The sequence below is a fragment of the Squalius cephalus genome, assembly GCF_949319135.1.
Source record: "Squalius cephalus genome assembly, chromosome: 8".
Lineage (NCBI taxonomy): Eukaryota > Metazoa > Chordata > Actinopteri > Cypriniformes > Leuciscidae > Squalius > Squalius cephalus.
This window is the reverse complement of record NC_137129.1, coordinates 39724543-39747537: the sequence shown is the minus strand read 5'-3', so window position 1 is coordinate 39747537 and position 22995 is coordinate 39724543. Positions and strand designations below refer to the sequence as shown.

Below are 22995 nucleotides of genomic sequence, written 5' to 3'. Positions count from 1 at the left end.
AGAATCTGGACAGAAAATGTTGTTTGTATTAAACAGTGAATTTTACAGTGCAATATTTTAATGCACATGAATTAGTGTTTTATCCATTCATTTTAATAATTCTCAAATGAAATATTCACATATTAATTATGATTTAACAGATGGCTTCCTTTTTGTGTTGCTTTCAAAAGAATACTTTTAACTTTGTTTTTAAATGTTTGATGTATTTTTACATATGGCTTCTGTAAAACTGCTCCTGTGTTGTGTTTCCTGTCATAAACTGTTTGTTACATAATAAACAACAACTTTCAAATATTTGAGGTTCAGTAAAATTATGTTTTCTATTTTTTGTAACTATACATGTACATATACATTTCTGAGAAAATGTCTGATAAAATATGCAGTTTAATATAAGAATATAAGGTTATGGAAATCCTGCATAGCCTTTATAACTCAACCCTAACATCTCTAATCATGAATAAACCCTTCATGTGAGGTTTTTAAATTTAAATTTAAATTTAAATTTACTAGTTTTTACCAGATGCCAAATTTCGGACCGTTTTTTTAATTTATATTTTTACCTTAAATAAAGGCATGTAAAACTAAAAGATGACGATGGAGCATGTAATTCGTAATGACTGATGGCAGAATTACAGGTTTCTCACTGCAGGATGTTGAAGCACAAAGATCAGGAAGTTCAGGAACTTTAGTGTGGATTTGCTGAATCCAACAGGCCAATACTTGAAGAACGACACAATCACTGTGATCAGACTTTCCACACACATCCAGTGGTAAAGATGGACTGATAGAGACACTGAGTTCCTTAAAAGCTAAGGTCTGTGATAATGAAGTTTAATGATAATGCAGCTTATTGGTTTGACATTTTGTTAATGACAGCCATATACATTTGAAGTACAAATAGACCTTTACATAAAATATGAGGATTAAAAACATCACAAAGCAGAAATAATCTTTCCAAACCCCTTTATAAACATCATCTGCAGCCGTTGGTTTAAGAAATTCTCATGACTCTTCCGTTAGATGCAGTTGACTCTGTTTATGGAAATATGAAAATTGTGTCTTTGTCCCAGGAGAGACTCCGGGTCCCATTAAAGCCGTTCTCTGGGGTCTTTGGTTTCATCTTGTGTCCTAAACCTCAGTGGACAGAACATTTGCCCTGCTGTCTCTGTTAAAACCAGCAGAACTTAACAGTCACTCAATCCATCATGTGCTAAATACTGCAACACACACTCAATACACAAACAGTGCATTAAAATGTGGATCCAATATATTCATCCATTAATGAGTGGTGCAGGCATCATTATTAATCATCATTAGGACTAAAGATGCACAATCAAAAATTATTTATCAGACATAGCACTCACAAAGAACAAGTTTTAACCAAGTAAACTAAATAAAACAAAATCACTGAACAAATTAAATTAAATTAAAACTATATAGCGCCACCCAGTGAACATTATCTACAGTAATGCTGTAGCACAGAGGCCTCAGAGAATCTTAAAGTGATAGTTCACACAAAAATAATAATTCTGTCATCATTTATGAGTTTCTTTACTGTGACTGGTTTACTTTAAAGAGATAAAGTTTTCTACTCTTTCTCTCAGGACACAGAACAATGTGAGAAGACCAGAATATGTGACTAGCTTTCTATATTCCTTTTCCTCAAAATGATGACCTTATTTTATCACTATCTACTGTTAAAAGAAACTGTGCTCAATATTCATACAGATTTAAAAGACATTAAACATAAACAGCAAAATAAATAGGCATCTTTAATAGAATAATCTCTATATGTCCTGATAGAAGGTTAATATCTTTTATAAAGTTTCATATTTGTATCTCTACTTCATATCAGCACCATCAGATATTTAACAGTCCAATATTTTATTTGAAGATGTATATAACTGTGTCAATAAAAAAAAATAGCATTTAAATGAATCTGATGTGTGTTGAAATTTGTCTATTATTCTATTCTATTGTTATGGTTAAACATTTGACATGGCAACTTGGTAATAGACCTACAATGTTTTCTTCTTCTTCTTCTTCTTCTTCTCCTTTTTTAATTTTTTGTTATTACCATGATCATAATATCATGGTGTTTTTTATGTATACTTTGAAGATCCATAGTGTTGTGTATGAATATGGTAATCATACAGTTCTGATATATCTTGAGGTATTACCATCTGATTTACCACAGTATTATCACAGCTTTTATCACAGCAATTAGACACAGCTTTGATGATTTATTAATGTTATCATAATATGGTTGATTTTGATGTAAAAAAAATACAGACACTTTCACTTTGTCAGGTTGAGATGGGAGAAAACAACGGCATGAATAATTATGAAAAGTTGAAAATAAAATTGTTAAACAAGCATTATATTTTTAATTTGCAATTATAGCTAAAAATGATAGATTTTAACAATGAAAAACAAATGATGAAAAAATAGCAAAACATGTTTAGATTTGTAATTATATAAATCATTTTCATTGTGTATTTCATATTAGGGCTGTAAATTCATTTATTGTAATTGACAGATGTGATGATCAGTGGAGTTGAGTTTTTACCTCCATCATTAAGGCCCGGGCTAAAATATGGATAGAGTTTCCCAGTGAAAGACTGATCAGTGAAAGAGTAGAGATGAGAGCTGGACTCCACATCATAAAAGGAGACCAGACCCTCCTCATAATCCACAAACACACTGACCCGCTGCGGCTTCACTCTCACACACAGAGAGACAGAAGGACTAGCACTGGCCCAATATTCATTCTCATTCCTCAGAGCCACAGTCCAGCATCCATTACTGGAAGTCAGTGTGATATCTCCCTTCCTGTTAATGGATTCTCTGGCCACTCCTAAATCCCATTCAGTCTTTCCCTTCACCTGCACCTCAAAATAAAATCTCCCTGAGGAGAATCCCTCCTTTCCCATGACATAAACACATGTATCAAATCTCTCTGGTTTGTCTGGGAGTTTCTGTATAATGTCTCCATCTCTCACTTGTTTTCCATCATCAGACAGGATGAGATCAGGATGAGCTGTATCAGGATCCAGAGTCACATCCACTGAGAAAACAGAGAATATAAATCACAAATTCACAACACAGATATTTAGTGATGATGTGTGTAATATGTAATCAGTGTTTAATCATACTGTGGGTCAGTGATGAAGCTGTGAGTATCTGAATGTAATCTAGTGTAGTGCAGACAGCACACTGTACCTGCATACTGCTGTATCCTCTTCAGTTCTGTAGAGACTAATGACAATAAAACACCATCAGATCTTTGACATGTTTATGTGTGGAATTATAGACAAGATTTAAGGTTATATTTAAAGAATTGTGTACAACATCATGTTTTATCTGATCAATGTTTCTCTGCTGATATTTAGAGAATCCCTGAACTCCTATTGGCAGAAAATGAATGTTTCTTTCTGTTATTTCTCATCTAAAAGTGTTCACAGATTTACTAAAGCCTCAAGGTTCTGGTTACAGTGATGAAGCTTCTAGTACAAGATTAATTTACTGCATGTTTCCTGAAATTAGAGATGAATATGACCTGCTCTCTTCAAGAAGAACTGTGATGATAATGAGACACAAACACATGATCACACACTTCTCTTATTTCAGCTTTAACAGACTCATTCTTCATTACTGATATTAAAAGATGATAAATATATGTATCTGTATGGTGTATTTGATATTGCTGTACCAGTTAGCGTGAGTTTCTCCTGTAGAGAGTCCTGCAGTTTAGTCAGAGCTCTCCTCAGAGTCTCCAGACTCTCATCAGTCTTCACACTGATCTCAGACCAGTTCCTGGTGTTTCTAGAGCTGCACAGGGATGAGTAAATCTACAGCAGGAGAGAGGAGAAATCCTTCAGCATGGGGAGTGTTATGGTGTCATATACTGCATTATCATTGATCAGAGAGATGTTGACTGACCTGTAGGAGGTGGAGGTGATCTTCAGTGTGTGAGAGCTGCTCCAGCTCAGTGTTTCTCATCTTTAGCTCAGTGATCTCCTGCTCCAGCTCTTCAATGAGCTCTTCCTCCTGTTTCTCTGCTGCTTTCTGCTGCTCCTCCATCATCTCCAGCAGTTCAGTCTGACATCTCTCAATGGAGCGGATGAGATCAGTGAAGAGCTCCACACGGGCGGCTTTCTCCTTCTCTGTGTTTCTCTGCTCAACCAGGACAATCAACACATTATAAGTGGCGTTTGTTAAGAGAAGAATCAGTGTTATTATTTCTCATACTTCAGTGTTTTAGCCGGTTTTCAAAATCCCTCATTCTGCCCCGTTTGCACTGAATGATTCCTCAAATCATGTGTGTTGTTGAGGAGAGATGTGTTATTACTTTACTAAGAGATCAGGGAATCACAGACGTGTCGATATTCAGACCAGCAGTGTGACTGTGAGTGTGAAATTGCTTTTATACAACAATTCAATAAACAATTATAGATATTAAAATTAATTTAATTGAATTATTTTAAACTCACTTTTCTGACTTCTGCTGAGTGTTTGACGTCTTGAATCTTCTTGATTCTGTCCTGGATCATCTGCTGTGTGTCTTTCTGTGTCTTCATCAGTTGAGTCTATAGACAGAGAACAACACACAATATGTTTTCATAACTGATTCATTTATATTAAAGAACATGTGATTCCTCATGATAAGAGCCATTTAAAATCAGTTTGTCAGTAACTTCTACCTTCTTCTCTTCACTCTCCTCTTCTATAAAAACAGTGTTGTGGTTCTTGTGATCTCCGTCAGTGCAGAACAGACACACGATAGTCTGATCATCTCTACAGAACAGCTCCAGAGGTCTCTCATGTTTCTGACATATATAGTCCTCCAGATTACTCACAGGATTGATCAGTTTGTGTTTCTTTAAACCTGCCACTCTCGAATGACGCTCCAGGTGAGTTTCACAGTAAGAGCTCTGACACACCAGACACGACTTCAGGGCTTTCAGCTTTCTTTCCTCACAGACGTCACACAGAACTTCAGCTTTTTTCAGAACTTCAGCTTTTTTCTCATGACTTTTCTTTTTATAGTGATCTACGAGCTCTCGGAGTGTGTTGTTAATCTTGAGATCAGGTCTGTGCTTGAATGTTTCTTTACAATATGGACAGTTGCAGGTCTGGCTGTTGTCCCAGCTCTTATTCAGACAGGTCTTGCAGAAGTTGTGTCCACATGGAGTGCTGACTGGATCAGTGAACAAGTCCAGACATATAGAGCACTGAAGCTCCTCAGTCAGTGGACCGCTGGAGGAAGACATCACTGGAGAGAGAAATGATGAAGATAAATCACCTTCACTACTAGTCTAAAGTTTGGAAACACATTTGACTTTTTGATTTAATGGCTTTTGCTTGAAGGACTTAAACAACAATAATCATTATTATTATTAGCCTTATTATTATAAATGGGCTCATTTAATACTGTTTATAAAGAATCCCATGATGCACCTCATGAAGTTGGTTGAATGTAAAGAATGTCTTTGAGGAAACTCAAATATATTAGAGATCATGTACAGTCAGCTGGTCATTACTGCTAAATGAACCCAGACAAGCTGATTTTATTATCTGCTGCTGTACACTCCTGAACTACATATTAAATATTATATGAGAAGAGTGAAAGTTATTCATGCACTAATTCATTCTTCTTGTTTTTTTTTGTTTTTTTTTGTTTATTGACTTAATTTTGTTTATTGAGGTGTTTTCTCAATACTCCGTCTCCTGGATTTTCTTGCTTGTGTTGATGTTGGTGAAGATTCTGCCATTGTTCTTCCCTCTTTGTTTTCAAGAATAGAAATGTTATTGAATGATCAAAGAACTTATAAGAAACATCTAAGCCTATATTTGCTCCTAATGTGTATTTAGTCACTGAGGTTTAAATGAAATCTTACCTCGAGTCCGGCTTAGTTTTACTTATTCATCATAATATTATTTCAAGTCAAATTTATAATTTATATCAAATTGGTTAAAATGAATGAAATAATTTATAGTGAGGGAAACACAATCATTCATTTGAAATTCAGTAAGAAACTCATAAACTTACTGAACTGAACTTTGACCTGCTCTTTTGATAACGTTTTTTTTTTTTTTTTTTTGAGAACTCAACTGAACTTTTGACCCTAACTAAAGTATAAAGTACAAGTGATATATTTTCCAACAAAACTATATATATATACATACATACATATCTTCTCAAAATACATTATATAGTCAAGTGTAGTTTTAATCTAGTTTATTATAAAAGTGATTTTCATCTGCAGTTTAGCAGGTTTGTGTTCAGTGAATCTGCAGGTCATTTACTTCATGTTTCTTTAGTCGTTCTGCCATGTGACAAAATGACTTAAACACCAAACTTTGCTTTACAACCAATCAAATGACACATTTAAATACAATTCTGATACCATTTCAGTGCAGTAAATAACTAAAATAGTTGAGTATTTGATATGCTTAAACCTGGTTCTGTTCAACTTATTCCAGTTTGACATAAACCATAAACCAGTTCACTTCCATTAGAAACCTGTTCAGCACAATCTCTCTTATATTTCTATCTCTTACCTGTGAGGATCAGATGTGTCCACAAGACTCTTTGAACGGATCAATAAATATTCTGTAAAAAGTTTAAAGAGGTTGATCGTTTCAGGAGTCCATATTGTTGTTGATCAAGTTAATCTCTCTCTGAACTACAGTGATGTCAGAGCGGTCCGTGTGGATAAAACAGCGAACATGTCTGCGTACGTTACTTCAGCGTATGCATGTACATATATTTGGGTTTGATACGACTTATCTTTCTGTGCTATATTTTTTTATGCGCATCTCAGTGCGGTAAGTAGGCAGGGACGTGAGAGTTCCTCAGGGGCAGGGGCTCAAATGTAAAAAAGGGGTATGTATGTATATATATATATATATTAGTATTATAAGTATAATGGTATATAAGTAGCCAACGGGCCAAAAGTTTGGACACTACTATTTTTTATGTTTTGAAAGAAGCCTTTTATGCTCATCAAGGCTGCATTTATTTGATCTAAAATACAGAAAAAAACAATAATATTGTGAAATATTACTACAATTTAAAATAATTGTTTTCTATGGTTTTCTATTGTAAAATACTTATAACCTTTGATTTTTTTTCAGGATTCTTAGTTAAAAAAAAGAACAGCATCTATTTAAAAAAATTTATATTTTGTACCAATATACACTACCGTTTTTAAAGAAATGAATACTTTTATTCAGCAAGGATGTGCTAAATTGATAAATAAAAAGTAAAGACTTATACAATAATTTCTATTTTAGTTTAATGTTCTATTTAACTTTTTATTCATCAATGAATCCTAAAAAAAAGTATCACAGGTTCAATAAAAAAACTGTTTCCAACATTGATAATAAATCAGCATATTAGAATGATTTCTGAATCATGTGACACTAAAGACTGGAGTTATGGCTGTTGAAAATCCAGCTTTGCATCACAGAAATAAATGATAATTTTTTTAAAGTATATTAAAATAAAAAACTATTATTTTAAATTGTCATAATTTTTCTGTATTTTTGTTAAATAAATACAGGCTTGATGCGCATAAGAGACTTCTTTAAAAAAAAAAAAACAACATTAAAATAATAGTGTGTAAATTTTTGACCAGTAGTCAAATACCACAGGAAATGTAGGCCTAAGAAAACAATTTGGCATATTATTGTAGTTCCAGTGTTCTTGTTTCTGTTCAGTGCATGGAAGCCTGAAGGCTTAGGGAAGGATTTTCCCCGGGAATAAGAGGGAGAAGTCCCGACACCAGCATGTTGCATGATTGGAATGTGTGATTGAGACTGTCCTGTGCAGAACCCATCAATGTGCTTACATTTGCTTTATTCCTCAATAATATTGGACACATAGATTAGATCAGGAGTTCCCAACTACGTTCCTGGAGCCCTCTATCTGACACACCAATTTCAGGTCTTGGAGTCTTGGAGGGGTGCACTCCAGGAATGTGGTTGGGAACCCCTGGACTAGAGCTACCTTGAAACTGTCAGTCCAAATCCGAATGGAATCTGATCTAAAATTATTGACTGCGCACATTGTGTATCGCAACTGTTCAGATCCGATCTGTGTGTCCCATGGTGCTTCAGAATATCTGCATTGCTTTCTATGCCAATAACAACAACAGCAACATGGAGGGGTTTGCAATATAGATGTTGTCTTATTTACAAAATGACCATGTGTATCTGCCTCGCTGGACTACTGTGTCTTCTGAGGCAGCGGCAGAACCGTCGGAGGCTGGGATAAGTTGCTTGATGCCATGCTGCCATCTTCGCCGGTTTCAAAACATGTCTCCGTTAAATTCTAATGTTTTGCTCCTCAGGCACTTTGCAACAACGCAACCTTGTTTCTGCAGGGACATGTTTCCTATAACAATGGCTGATGTTTCCGTTTTACATGGCGTAAGAAAGTCACATAAAGATTTCAATCGGATATGCACAAAAATCAGATTTGGATTGACAGTCTGAACTTAGACCAATGTAACTTGTAGTGATCAATGTGGCTTGTCAGTATCTTTTCAGAATATTTTGTCTTGCTTTTATTTTTCTTCAGAGAGACATCTTCTCCAGTATATTTACAGCGCTCTCTCCAATCCTGCTGGATCCTCCGGTCCTGAGTTCAGTGCAGTGGGTCTGTATGATGACAGACGGATCTCTCACTTCAGTAATGAAGAACAAACCTGGAAAAGAGACCATCAGAGTTCAGAGATCTGGAGAGACACTGAAGAACCTGATGAATCTAAAGACTGGTTTATACATCTGGTTTATACTCTGGCAAACTGCACAAGATCCAAATGTGACGGTGAGTCTGCTGAGTTCAGCTGTTTTATCAGTGATCAGACCTGTAATATGAGTGTGGACTTACTGTGGCCCTCAAAATAACTGGACGTTTAGGTCACACATAAAATATCTGAAAGCTATAACATGAAATATCATAGCAAGTGTAACGGTGATGATACACAGGGCAACTTTTTGAGCAATGTTGCTGTCAACGGGCAACCAGATGAGACACAGGGCCCACGACTGATCTAAATTATCCAGATAGAAATTTATTGCCCATTTTCAATGGGAAAGTGCCCAAGCAACAATCGCTCGGCAAGATTGCCCGGCAACATTGCTCAAAAAGTTGCCCTGTGTATCATCACCTTAATGTGTTTCTTCGAAAGCGGTAGCACACTTCAAGTAAACATTTGACAAAAAGAGGATTGTTAGATCTAATGTTGATAGACAAAAATGATGACAAACAGTACGTTGTCTTTGTTAGTTAATGTGATGAATTCTGCCATCAAGAGCACCTGGGAAACTTGCACCTCCACATTGGCCATTCGTTATTACAACGTATGTCACATTCAAGAATTATAATGTGAACCATAAACCCAACTACATCTGAAATCTAGATGATGTAAATGATTATCATTTATTTATACATGGTATCACACCTACATTTATGTAGCCTGGGAAAACCCAGACAACTTCCGGCAAATTTAGATTTGCTCTGCAAGTAGTCTGGCAAAGAGCTCATTCAAGCCCATTTCTAATCCGTCCAAATCACGGCACCAATCAGAAACGTTGAGGCGGGCTTTACACGATGACGATCGCTCTGATTGGTTTTAGGTCTATCCTATTGCGCCCAGAGGCATTTGAGCGACGTCCACTCCGTTGGTGAAGCGCACCAACTTTTAAATGCATTATTATATTCAAACTGCAAACACATGAGGACAGTCTCCATGAAAGACCCACTGGCAGATGAACGTGCTTCTACATTTCTCTCCGAAACGGTAGGAAATTAAATTAGATTTAATAGAGGATTTTAACTGTGACACGATGATTGACAGGGCAGTTTAAGTGACAGGATGCACGCGACAGATCCGTCCGATAAAGATGACGAAGTAGTATGTCCCAAAGCTTGCCTACTTTTTTGCTACACATTCAAAAGTAAATACATTTTCTTCACAAAAAGAGTACATACTTTTATGGCGTAGTGTAACTTAGGCGAATTGGGACGCAGCATGTGGCTTTACACGATGACGATCGCTCTGATTGGTTTTAGGAGTTTTAGGTCTATCCAATTGCGCCCAGAGGCATTTGAGCGACGTCCGTTGGTGACGCCCCTTTGGAAATGAGTTATTAATGAAGCTTTGCCAGACCATAACTCAGTTACTACTGAGAATGGTCTGGTTTTAACCAGGCTAACATTTATGTGCTACATATAATATATATATGCTGTGATTTTTAGGCCTCCATACACTACAGAGGAGAATCGGCTGTGTGCTGGATGCAGTGATGAATGTAAAAGCGTTTGATGAGTACGGCTATGATGGAGAGGATTTTATTGCCTTGAATTCTGACACGATGCAGTGGATGGAAAAAAATCCAAAGGAAAAGAAACCAAATTGAAGTGGAACAATCAAAGAGTTTGCAGACTGGTCGTCCAGTCATACCTCAGGACCTGCATGGACTGGATCTCCACGTTTAATAATTCATTAAGCAGTATGTGTTGATCTGATGACTTCAGTCTTTTGAACTTAGTGTTTCATGTCTTTGTATTCAGAATCAAGTGTCTTTTCTTAGATGTAGTAATATTCTTTACTCACGATGTTTCTTATTGCAGATGCACCAGATGTTCACACGTTTGCCTCTGAAGCTCCTCATGACCGAAGCAAGCTGAATCTGAGCTGTCTGGCCACTGGCTTCTTCCCCAAACACATCGAGATGAAGATCACATTGAACAACGCTAGCGTTGAACCCTTCAGCTCTACTGGAGTCAGACCCAGTGATGACGACACCTTTCAGATGAGAATCAGTGTGGAGATTCACAGAGAAGAGAGTTATGAGTGTCACGTCTCTCATAGCAGTCTGACACAGACACTTATAACACTGTGGGGTAAATATGACCATCATTTTCATAACTGGCCATAATTGTTCATTTGTTAACTTTTAAGTTAAATTGTTGCAGCTGTCTAGCTTTCGGACTTCTACATGTCTTTGTGATGGCAGCTCATTCACATTTTTTAGTTTTTAGCTGTTGCATGTAACTATGAATGTATAAAATGGTTAAAAAGTATTTGTTATTTGTAATGTTTAGTTTTATTGTTGTGCTCCTGCAGATGGAAAATGCACCAATTGTCGAACAGAATCTAGAAGGCTTGCTTTGGCAGTAGCAGCTGCAGTTGCAATTACAGTTGAAGTTCTGTCCATCATGGCTTTAGTCTACAGACGGAGAAACTGAAATGGTGAGTTCAAATAATTGAAAGAAATAATTAACCCAAAATTGGAAATAGTCATGTCCTCCTCACCCTCATGTTGTTCCAGACCTGTATGATGCTCCATTGAACACACAAAGAAAGACATTTAGCTCTTTTTCATTTAACAACAGTTCATTGTTGCCACATCTGTCAAGCTTCAAACAGGACAACAAAAGCTCTTAAATGTCATTTGTGTTCATGTATATTCAAATATGGTGCATCAAGATGCATCACTCCAAGTTTGATGTAAATGATGCACATTTCTCCTAACCAAACCTGGTGTGTTTAAATGTGTAATGAGATTTGAGAGCTGTAATGGGCAGAACAATTTTCAGTGAATTCTTCCATTTCAATCAGTTCCAGGCACAAATCGGGATCCATAAGTCTCATAGTGGATCTCTTTTTGTGACGCTTGGAAGAAAGTAACTCACACGGTTTTGGAACAACATCAGGTTGACTATCCTTTAAAGAAAACTTTCTAATCCCACGGAGAGATGTTTCATGAAATATATTGTGTCATCTCTACTAGGCCAGATGAACTGTAATTGCTCCACCAGAAGTGAGAACGTCAGCTCAAGATCTCCAGATCTCTTGAAATGATGCTGAGCTCAGTGAATCAGGTACATAATGATACAGCTGATCCATGTTTCTGAATGTCATATTTATTGTTCATCTCAAGAGTCATTGTCATACAGTAGAAATAGATTTGTTAGTTCGTTGATGTCTTGCAACTAATCGCTGCATTGCTACATCTAGTAAACACGCAAAGGGACTCTTAGGGACAATTTACAGTAGCTCTAAGAGTTTAATAAAGCCTTAAAGCATTTTTTTTTTAAACCAAGAACTTCTATAAATGCAGTACAGCAGTAAAGACAGAGGAGCGTTCCTACATTCATGAGGTTCTTTTACATTTAGAATTGTTTTAACCATCCTAATTAATGAGAAATGTTTGTAAACTTATCATCCAAACCACTGTATCCTTATGGTGGATGGATGGATTGATTGATTGAGGTGTAAAGGAAGGTTCAACAGTGTCATTATAGATGTAATTACAGAAATGTAATTAAGTGTGAATGGCTTAAGCCAGGTTCACACTGTGTGATGTATAACAGTGCTTGTTCCTTGTGCAGACTGTATGAACATGATTCAGATTTTAGCCTAGGATCAGATGAGTCTTTTAGGATTTGTAAAATTTGTCTCAGACAGCCAAATCGTGGCCAAAATCGTACAGTGTGCCCGGCTTTATTAGCTCTGCCTTAAGATGGAGCAAGACAATCAAATCCAATGTTTGTTACAGAAGAAGGAACTTGTAGTATGAACAACAGGTCATTCCCCTTTGGAAATTGAAGTATGAACGGTATGAATGTATTATGCATCATGTCACTTTGAGCCAGTGTTTTCCAGCCCTGGTTTTGGAGTTTCTTTTTTCGTGAATGTGAAATGTGTGTGTGTGTGCTGTTGAGCTACTCTAAAACCAGGGTTTGGAAGCCCTGATTTTGCGGCCTTTTACACGACACCGTTTTCAACAAAAAACTGAAAACTTTTTGTGTGTTTTTGGCCGTTCATTTACATGGCAACAGCGTTTTTTCCCATTTTCAGTACATTGTTGTTGTGTAAACGTACCCTTAATCTGGTCCTTCCTATCCATTTACATGCGTCTCGCTTATGCACTTTCAGACTGTTGCCTTTTGCTCTGTTTCTGATATAACATGTTCTTAAAATGTTAAAAATGTCCTGAATTACATGTTAAGTATTTGACATTTTGCATTTTGTATGTGTAATTTTATGTATTGTGTACTTTTTTACTTTTGCCATATTGAATCCCTATATTGGCGACTGTATGATCATTGAAAGTATTCTTTATAAGTATGAAAGACCCGCCAAATTATGGTTTCATTTAATCTTTATATATTCCTGTTGCATTTTTAGGACTGTAATTTGTTTTTAAAAAATGCACTGTGTCATCACTGAAGAGAGTTTTATTTGCACTATTCCTTCCGTATTATTTTTGCAATAAGATTTTATTTCATGAATTGCATTAATTGCACATACTGTAATATGCAGTAAATCTGTTTATCTTTTATGTTGCCATGTTTAGTTTCATTGTCTTTTGTTTTTCTTTGTCATGGTTTCTAATCAGTGTCTCACCTGTTGGGTTTATCATCTAGCCCTGTGTATTTAAGCCTTCTGTTGTTTACAGTGTTTGTGTGTTCTCGTTATTTATTTAATAAATGCTGAGTGTCTTCATTTATTCTGCGTCACACGTCGTTCTTGCTGGATTAAGCAACAGATCACTATGACAGTTGTCTTTCACTGTTTTAAAATAGCTTTATTTTTTCATCTACACACAAACTTCTTGAAAACATTTTTTTTGGGGGGGGGGGGGTAAAACCAAACCTAGATTTGGGTTTGCACATTGTTGTTGATTCCTGTAGTGACTGACTCGCCCCCAAAAAACTTTATGTACATTCAATAATTTTTTGTTTTTGTAAATTCAATACAATAAACATATTTTTAAGTGACTCCATTAAGTATCCTCAATGTGATTTTACATGATTAGTTTCCTCACTTTTGTATCACATCACTCAATTATATTATTGGTTTCTATAGCAACTGTTCACAACTGCATGTTAATTAGTAATAAATAGTCAAATCCTCAACTCAATTAAAACCTGCAATGTTAACCCAATATCAGGACATTCAACACTATATAGACTACCTCTTTTATCTTGCACAAAACCACTTTTAAAATAAAACTTCATTTCTGAATTTACAACATCAATTTAATGGAAAAAAATTATAATGCAAAATTGCACAACTTTTTTAGTGTAAAAGATGTAACTTCTGAGTCTTCCGCATTCCTGTTTTTTTTTTTTTTTTTTTTTGTGTGTGTTAAATCAGAAATGATGTAAAAGCAACATCCCACAGTTTACAAATAAACCTGAGAGTCGTGTTGTGAAATATTTCCTCTTCAAGCCTTGAATTTGTATTTGGTGTCATTTTATGTGTGCGTTCAAATCAAATCATTTCAAATAATTTTGTTTTCTATCACTGTGACAAAGTGAAAGTTGACAAAGGTGACATGTCTTTTGGTTTTTCTTCCAAAAATGCAAATGCAAACAAACCTGATAATTTGATTAAATGTTGGCACCAAAAGAATGCACACAGTTATTCCCTGATATGATTATGATTACTCTCAGTACTGTCAGAACAATTAACAGTCATTAATGTCTACTATTAATGCTCACCATTATACATTTGGATATCAAATTCCCAATGTTTATTTTTATGGATAAACATTGGGAATATGAAACATATCATTAAAATTACAATTTTTTTTTTTAATGTATGGCTGTCATTAAAAATAGTTATGGTATATATATATATATATATATATATATATATATATATATATATATATATATATATATATTAGGGCTGTCACGATGTTAGATTTTTCACACCACGGTTATTGTGGCCAAAAGAATTCACGATATCGATATATCGCGATATCTATAGAATCTATGGGGGGGGTAGTTATCAGTCAAATTAATTTTTACTTTGTTTATAGTTTTTCTTTTTTACCCAACAAACATAAGGATACTGATTAACACAAGGCACATGCATTTTTACTTCTTGCGTACTCAATCTATGGCAAATGTTTGTGAAGGAAGACAAGCATGTGAAGTTTATCTGGTTTCAAACTGAAGCCAAACACTGTTTGAAGGTTTCCTGAAGAACTGAAAAGCTCTTAAACCTGTTGCACTGGCGCCAATAAAGTCATGCAGATAGCAGATTTGAATAAAAAATCAAGTGCAAATACAAATACAAAAATAAGATGAGTAAAGAAAACGGGGTTCTTAATTTTAATAATCACCCTTTATTAAATATATGAACACAGAAACCCCCTGTTAACAGTTAATGTTACGTTTCCCATTCCATGATAACTAGTAAAATAATAGCCGCGTCGCGTCTATGACAACTCGAGGTATTGCACACCGGACACGCACTTTCTCATTTTATGGCCAGTCGCGGCAGGATTTTGAACAAGGTCCTGAGCCGTTGCTGGGCGCCGCGGACAGACGCCGAATAGAACCGCGCTGTGCTTCTCGTCCGGTATGTGTACACTCATACAGAATGTGTTCGAATTTTAAAGACGTGGCGCTGCGCTTCTCGTCCGGTGTGCGACCACCTCTAAGGTGCTGTTTTCTTTGAAGCCGAAGAACTCTGTTGTTAATACTGCGAGCTCAGCTTACTTTTTTCGGGTGTGGACAGAGTGTTTCACTCTAGCTGCGCGGGCGCAGACGAGCGCTGCGTCTAGAAAACGCCAATATCGCCAATACCGGTATATTAAATTAACACGATGTCGATATTTCATGCTTTGAATATCACGATTATCGTCAATACCGGTAGGCCTATATTGCGACACCCCTAATATATATATATATATATATATATATATATATATATATAATTGTTTTAATTTTAACTTAATTCTATTTCGAATTGTAATTCTGCCTCTATTTTTTCATCTCAATTCACTGTCAGATACTTCCACAGTGGGCGACATTTACATTTACGAGAGCGAAAGGTTTTGAAAGGACTATTCAAATATTAGGATGAATTTCACCTAAAGCGGGACAGTAGATGAAGTAAATAAATTATGTTTAATGCTCATCTGCCCTTTATATGCTCTCTCACACTTTTACTGATGATCTCTAAAACACACAAACAAACAAAAAGCATCAGATCATTATGGCATAAAAAGACATAGCCTAAAAAAGGTTGTTTTGGTATATTTATGGCAGGAAAGCCACTGTCTGAAGCCTTTGTGCAGGTGAAGAGAAGAGTTTCTCTTGACCAATCAGCGTTCAGTGTGGAGTACGACGGGAGCTTCTACCTGAGCAGAGACATGATCACCTGTGTGAGGAACAGCTGATGCATTTATCCACAGTCCAGTACTCTGGACACTCCAGTCCAGTTAGTGGCGGTAATGTATTATCAGGAGTCAAAATCCCAGAAGAAGAATGGGATTCTGGCTCTGCCTTTCAAACGAAAGGAATTCACTGATGATTCTTGAGTCTGAGATCGCGAGACAGCGGCACGTTCACAGGTGCTTTATGGGTCTGTAGAACATGATGCTCATGGTATTACTTTTCCTGGGGAAACAAAATGGAATCAATACGACTTTTTGTCTCTGTTACATTTCTTTGCGCATAACCAATGTTCAGTGCGGTAAGCAAAGTAAATATTTATTTTAATATAGTTTTTTAATATATTATTGAATGGCGCTGGTGATGGCGGTTGAATTTTTTATAAAGTTAGTTTTAAATTAAGTTTAAGGTTTAAAGTGAAGCAACGCCCGTGATGATTTAAGGGAAATATGAGAGAATATTTTAGCCTAATCAGGAGTTCAGCGAGTTTTTTTATTTATTTATTTATTTATTTATTTTTGCATAGTTTTGTGCATTTGTAGCTTTCCTTCTCTCTTGTCCAGTGATGCAATAATAATGTGTCTCCTCATCATTGTCTGAAACTCTTGCACGAGCGGTAAAAGCTGATGTCACAATTGCATATTAAATTAAAACATGGACATCATCAGCACAGAATTAAAAGGAGGTCAGATGTGTCTTAGATTCCTCCTGCCTTCAAAATAAGATTGCAAAGATTCCTTTGCAAGAGGGGGTACTTGAAGCTGCATTATCTTGCATTGTTTGGCTCAGTTGCTGTTTGACGGCTGGTCCCCCTCCTGCGGAATGCGATTGTAACAGAGGGGGGGAGCCCATGTACTCCGGACTGTATCGGGACAAATATGCGGCGACATTTTATGGGCGACGTGGGAATTCGAAAAACTCGATGGCATTTGCATAATGCATCATCGTGTGGGACATCGTTTCCGCGTGGGACAAATCCGCTTGTGGAAGCGGGCGCCCACAATTCATTGACAAAACTGAATCTAAAGTTTCACAGAAATGCTGTTGCATTTTTCACGTTTTGTATTTAAAAAATGTGGAAGTTTATAGGCTATGGCTAGTTGATAGTAGAACCGCTTCTGATCACAGGTAACTTATTCAGAACCATCTCGTAGCCTATACATGTTTCATTAATAACGTGTTCAAACTGGGGGCCACAAGAGAGAGCTAGGAGATCTGTGGAAAAGCAACGAGAAAAAAAGTGTTAAAAATGAAAAAATAAATAATAATAAAAACAAGATCAAACTAACCCCCCCCCCCCCCCCCCCAAAAAAATGCCTACATTTGATTAAAATTAAAAAAAAGATAATTAACAGATTTGATATGAAATATAGGCTATTCAAATAAACAAATACACTTTGATTTAAATAACTAATAAATACATTTGATCTATATAGATAAATAGCCTACATATAAAAAATACAAATTTATTTAAATGCATTGATTAAAATAGGCCTATATAAATTTGATTTAAATATAATATAATATATAGATTTCAATAAATCTTACAGTACAGAACTCCCTGTACAAAAAAAAAAAAAAAAAAACCCACAATGATCTAACAATAGAAACTAAATATTTTCCAAACAACATTTTACACATGTAGGCCTACCTATAATAATAATTGGGTCTTTTTATACATTAAATGATTATAGCTGCATTGTACATTTAAGAATGGGGGTTTGGGGATAATCAGATTTGGGAGTCTGTGTAAAAGACTCACTTTGATCACTTTGGTGTGTTTCCACAGTATTCTTGTCTTGCTTTTATTTTTCTTCAGAGAGACATCTTCTCCAGTATGTTTACAGTGCTCTCTCCAAACCCGCTGGATCCTCCGGTCCTGAGTTCAGTGCAGTGGGTCTGTATGATGACAGACGGATCTCTCACTTCAGTAATGAAGAACAAACCTGGAAAAGAGACCATCAGAGTTCAGAGATCTGGAGAGACACTGAAGAACCTGATGAATCTAAAGACTGGTTTATACATCTGGTTTATACTCTGGCAAACTGCACAAGATCCAAATGTGACGGTGAGTTGGTGATTTTTTTTTAATACATTCATATTCAAAGAGTTATTTATTAAAATAAATATTGATCAACAATGTTATCATATATTTTTAGGCCTCCATACACTACAGAGGAGAGTCGGCTGTGAGCTGGATGCAGTGATGAATGTAAAAGCGTTTGATGAGTACGGATATGATGGAGAGGATTTTATTGCCTTTAATTCTGACACGATGCAGTGGATGGAGAAAAATCCAAAGGCAAAAGAAACCAAAATGAAGTGGGACGCTGACAAATTTCATAATCGGTATCTCCAGTCATTCCTCAAGAAGTGCAAAGACTGGATCTCCACATTTAATGATTCAATAAGCAGTATGTGTTGTTCTGATGACTTCAGTGTCTTTCTAAATCATTTTCAATGATACTATTCACTATGTTTATGGTGGTTTGTGTTTGATTTTTCTTGTGTGTAGAAATAATATGGAATATTGTTGTATTTGATTTATTTGATTTATTCCTGGTGTTTCTTATTGCAGATGCACCAGATGTTCATATGTTTGCCTCTGAAGCTCCTCATGACCGAAGCAAGCTGAATCTGAGCTGTCTGGCCACTGGCTTCTTCCCCAAACACATCGAGATGAAGATCACATTGAACAACGCTAGCGTTGAACCCTTCAGCTCTACTGGAGTCAGACCCAATGATGACGAGACCTTTCAGATGAGAATCAGTGTGGAGATTCACAGAGAAGAAGAAGAGAGTTATGAGTGTCACGTCTCTCATAGCAGTCTGACACAGACACTTATAACACTGTGGGGTAAATATGAGAGTATGTCCTGTCAGAAGTTCACTTTAATTTGTGACCTCTTTACCTGTATTTGTGATTGCAGCTCCGTCAGATTTTCTCAAATTAAATTTGGAGATTTTTTTTGACATGCATGTTGTTATGAATTCATAAAAATTGTAAAAAGACTGTTGTTGTTTTCCTACAGATGAAAAGCGCACTAATAGCAGTGAAGAATCTAGAAGGCATGATTTGGCAGTAACTGCAGCTGTATTTGCACTGGTAGTTTTAAATGTGTTTTTATGGTGTTTCTGCACAGGAACGGCACACAAAGAGTTAAATGGTAAGTTCAAAGTGTTTAAAACTATTTAAAGTAGTTCACCTAAAAATGACAATTTTATCATCATTTACTCACCCTCATGTTGTTTCAAACCTGTATATATTTCTTTTTTTCTACAGAACTGAATTATTCTTTTGTCCTTGCAATGAAGTCAATGGGGTGCAAAATAACATTGGACCCCATTGACTTTCATTGTGTGGACTAAAGAAAAACCCATTCTTCAATATAACAGATTTTCCTTTAATAAACATTTTAATAATTTTTTTAAGCTACATTTGTGATGCAGATAAACAGCTTATGCCAAGCTTATGAATTGTGAAACACAAAACAGTGAATAATGCTATAGTTTTGTAATGTATTGTATTTTATAATCTCTAGGCCAGATGGACTATAATGGCTCCAGCAGAAGAGAGAACGTCATCTCAGGGTCTCCAGAACGACCGAAGCCTGTTGAGCGAAACCGGTTTCAGTGGCTACTCGGGTCAGTTTGGGCTTCGTTTGAGCAAACTCAGTTTTTTTAGACTCAAAAAAGTGGATCACCTTTTAGTGGTGTTCATCATTTGATACTGGAGTTTAAGTCCAAGAAGGTATTAATGCAGGTTTTTTGTGCTGCAGGCCGAAGAATCTGTGCTCATGTACAGCAGTGAAGCCAGAAGAGGATCTTCCTACATTCATGAGGTTCTTCCATGAAAACACATCTCAGGGTCTCAGGGTTTCAAAATTAGAATTTCATTTCACCGCTCTGATCAGGCCAAATAATTTGTAAGCTTTAGTTTAATGCACAAGTACATTGAAATATTTACAAAAGCCTCCGACCAGGACCATATATGTGACCCTGGACCACAAAACCAGTCACATGGGTCAATTTTCTTAAATTGAGATTTATATCTTTACTTAAAGGTATAGCGGAGGATTTTCTTTTTCCGGGTGGATCATATTGGTCCTCCTAAGTGTCAATCATTCTGGTGATATGTTTACGTAAGGCCGTCGTACGTGCTCGTGCACACGATTCACACGATGGAGTGCGCTCAAAACACAGGTTGGGCTTCCCACTGATGTCTCAGTCGCGAAGTTTCTTGACAGGTAAAGTTTGGCATGCTATTTGGAGAAATCCATTTAAAATCACTGCTAGTAAAAGTTAATGTAAGCTATGATTAGCTCGTGCATGCTCTCTCATGCACACATTTAATAGGCGTTCCCTCTCGGGAGCAGGTAGAGTGTTGCGCATGTACATTTTTTCAAAAAGTGGAGAGGGCGGTTCTTTTCTAAAATTCGGGAAAATCCTCCGCTATACCTTTAATATCCTAATGATTTTTGGCATAAAAGAAAAATCATTTTGACCCATACAATGTATTGTTGGCTATTGCCACAAATATACCCGTGCGACTTGTGACTGGTGACGTGATCCAGGGTCACATATTTTCTGCTTGCATGCATTTACATTTTAAGAAAGAACGTGTGAATGACTGACTTGTAAGCGGCTCTTCGGCACAAAACCGATCCTTACGTATGCAGGTCAAATTTCAACACTAAAAACTAAAGTGTTGTTCCAGGTACAGCAGGTAAACCTCTTTAATGCTGCGGCCAATTAAGTACAAAATGAGTTACAAACGTACCTGATCTGTTCTGTTCTATGCACTTTAAGCCATGATTCCCAACTCTGGTCCTGTTTGATCCCTGCTGCAAATCTGAGGTTGGGAAACACGTATCTTTGATACGTAAAAAGATACACGTATCGTATCTTTGAGCTATCTATCAGTCTAAAGCTATCTGTCTACTTTGAGACTTCAGTGTTTTTGCTCTAATTCAACTTTTGGTACACGTATGAGTTAAGTTGTATAAAGAGTTACATAAATTTCTAATTAATATAACAGGAAGTGAGACTGGAATTACTGACGACTCGTTTCAGAAGTCTTTCGATTATTTCTTTAGGAGACAAGTTTAACTGTTGTGCACTTTGATCTTTAAAACTTTGCAGATATTTTACATTCACAAACAGCTTTATTATTACACTCTATGAAAGGTAATATCCCAAAAAAAGCATATAGGGTCACTTTAACATGCACCATTCATCTTTTCTGAGGAAAATTCATAGGTCAAATGAATCACCAATGCTGTATATTTAAGATTAGGGAGGTTAATGAATTATTGTTGATTGATTAATTGCTGTTGAAAATTTAATTGAATAAGATAACCCCGATATGTTATAATTTGTGTCATTGCCTGTACCGTACCGAACGCCCTGTGTCCGTTCATGTACTGTTGCATATATGGATGTGTGTTTTGAGGTATTAACGTTAATGATTTGAATGAAAATCGATTAATAATATTCCGGAGAATTCCTTACAGTATTTAAGTAGCAAAAACTTAACTTTTTATTTAATCTTTACAGACATATTATATGTACAATAGCTTCAAGTCTTCAGAAACACTGGACTTTACATTTAGTATAAAATATATTGAATGTGTTCATTTCATTTGCATTCAGAAGACCTCAATGTTAAATGTTAAAGTGTCACGTCTTCTATATTGTCATACACTGTTGTACTGTCTGTTTAGGGTTTATTTTTTGTTTTGAACTATTTTCTTTGTTCGCCATGAAGCTCCAACTTGTTTGCAAATGTACAATTATTTTTAATACCAATAAACCACTTTAAATCTGAAACTTCTCCTTTGTCAGTGTGTTTTTACAGGTGAGGTTTGCTTTATTTGAGGAAACAGTATAAAATAAGTTGTTCAATAAATGAATTAAATCACAGCAATACACTGCTTTTCTAAAACTAAACAAAAGTGAAATATTCTGTCTTGAAATCTCTTTCAAGTTTAAGTTGCAGCCAAAAGTAATACTTATAAACATAAACAAACTCGATCACATTTTCATCAAATTTGGATACTGGAATTAAACAAATTACACCAAATCCAAGAAGTAATAGAAATGGATACATATAATACATGAAATATGAAGGTTCCATATAATGAAGGTCAAATGATGGAGAATTTGTAACTTTATAGAAAGCTTTAATGGTGTAATGGAGGCTTAATTACTTGTTACTTTCAATCAGTCCAAATGAATGTATTTCATGTATTAATCAATGTATTTTTTCTAAATGTGAAACTTCTCCTTTATCAGAATGTTTATCAGAAATCTTTGTCCCAGTGTGCCTGATGACCTTTTTGGGCCTGATGACGCTGTCTGGGTTTTGCTGTAACTCATGCTTTACAGTTGTTGTGTGTAAAATAACATAATCCTCACAGAATCTAATGTCAGGTCATTCTATCTAGAATGTTTTATTTAGCAAATGAAAATTTGAATATTTAGAACATTTGGTTTGGAGATTTGGCACTTCATGCACAATAGACCTGGCATCTCTTACTGCAGAAGATCACGGTGAATGAATTGTTGAACTGATTCTGCATTCTGTAGTTTATAATAAACCCAAGTCATGAGTTGTTTAAGAGCTCTTCTCTTCAAACTTTAGTGAACACTATTGAGCAATAATCGAATGTGATGAATGATGGTCTAATAATCAAATCTGGGAAATGGACTTGTCAAAAATAGAAAGTTATTCAATAAATTAATTAATACAAATCATTTATAGATACATATAGATACACATA

General features: G+C 35.8%; 2 protein-coding genes and 1 pseudogene across 5 annotated transcripts; 2 read left to right on the top strand and 1 right to left on the bottom strand.

Annotated features, from left to right (window-relative positions):
- Nucleotides 1-817: 817 nt before the first annotated feature.
- Nucleotides 818-6828, bottom strand: LOC307163607 (E3 ubiquitin-protein ligase TRIM39-like). 2 transcript variants are annotated; one of them, XM_079879728.1, is made up of 7 exons: nt 6565-6828; nt 4704-5275; nt 4494-4589; nt 3943-4176; nt 3713-3851; nt 3223-3258; nt 818-3067 (listed from the first exon to the last, which is right to left on the bottom strand). In XM_079879728.1, the coding sequence occupies exons 2-7, from the start codon at nt 5271-5273 to the stop codon at nt 2520-2522; spliced, it is 1623 nt and encodes a 540-aa protein (XP_079735854.1). In that variant the 5' UTR covers nt 5274-5275; nt 6565-6828; the 3' UTR covers nt 818-2519. The 2 variants fall into 2 exon arrangements, with proteins under 2 accessions (XP_079735854.1, XP_079735855.1); XM_079879729.1 differs by having other exon boundaries at nt 3223-3249; nt 6565-6676.
- A 1581-nt stretch (nt 6829-8409) lies between these two features.
- Nucleotides 8410-13523, top strand: LOC307163339 (H-2 class I histocompatibility antigen, K-B alpha chain-like; annotated as a pseudogene). The gene is made up of 6 exons (XR_013824078.1): nt 8410-8436; nt 8588-8783; nt 10271-10524; nt 10646-10918; nt 11142-11267; nt 11809-13523. The product of XR_013824078.1 is annotated as an H-2 class I histocompatibility antigen, K-B alpha chain-like (transcript).
- Nucleotides 13524-16155: 2632 nt separating this feature from the next.
- On the top strand, nt 16156-22039 carry LOC307163613 (zinc-alpha-2-glycoprotein-like). 2 transcript variants are annotated; one of them, XM_079879737.1, is made up of 7 exons: nt 16156-16514; nt 18033-18281; nt 18373-18627; nt 18792-19082; nt 19246-19380; nt 19756-19858; nt 19993-22039. In XM_079879737.1, the coding sequence occupies exons 1-7, from the start codon at nt 16415-16417 to the stop codon at nt 20141-20143; spliced, it is 1284 nt and encodes a 427-aa protein (XP_079735863.1). In that variant the 5' UTR covers nt 16156-16414; the 3' UTR covers nt 20144-22039. The 2 variants fall into 2 exon arrangements, with proteins under 2 accessions (XP_079735863.1, XP_079735864.1); XM_079879738.1 differs by having other exon boundaries at nt 16158-16514; nt 18792-19070.
- Nucleotides 22040-22995: the final 956 nt, after the last annotated feature.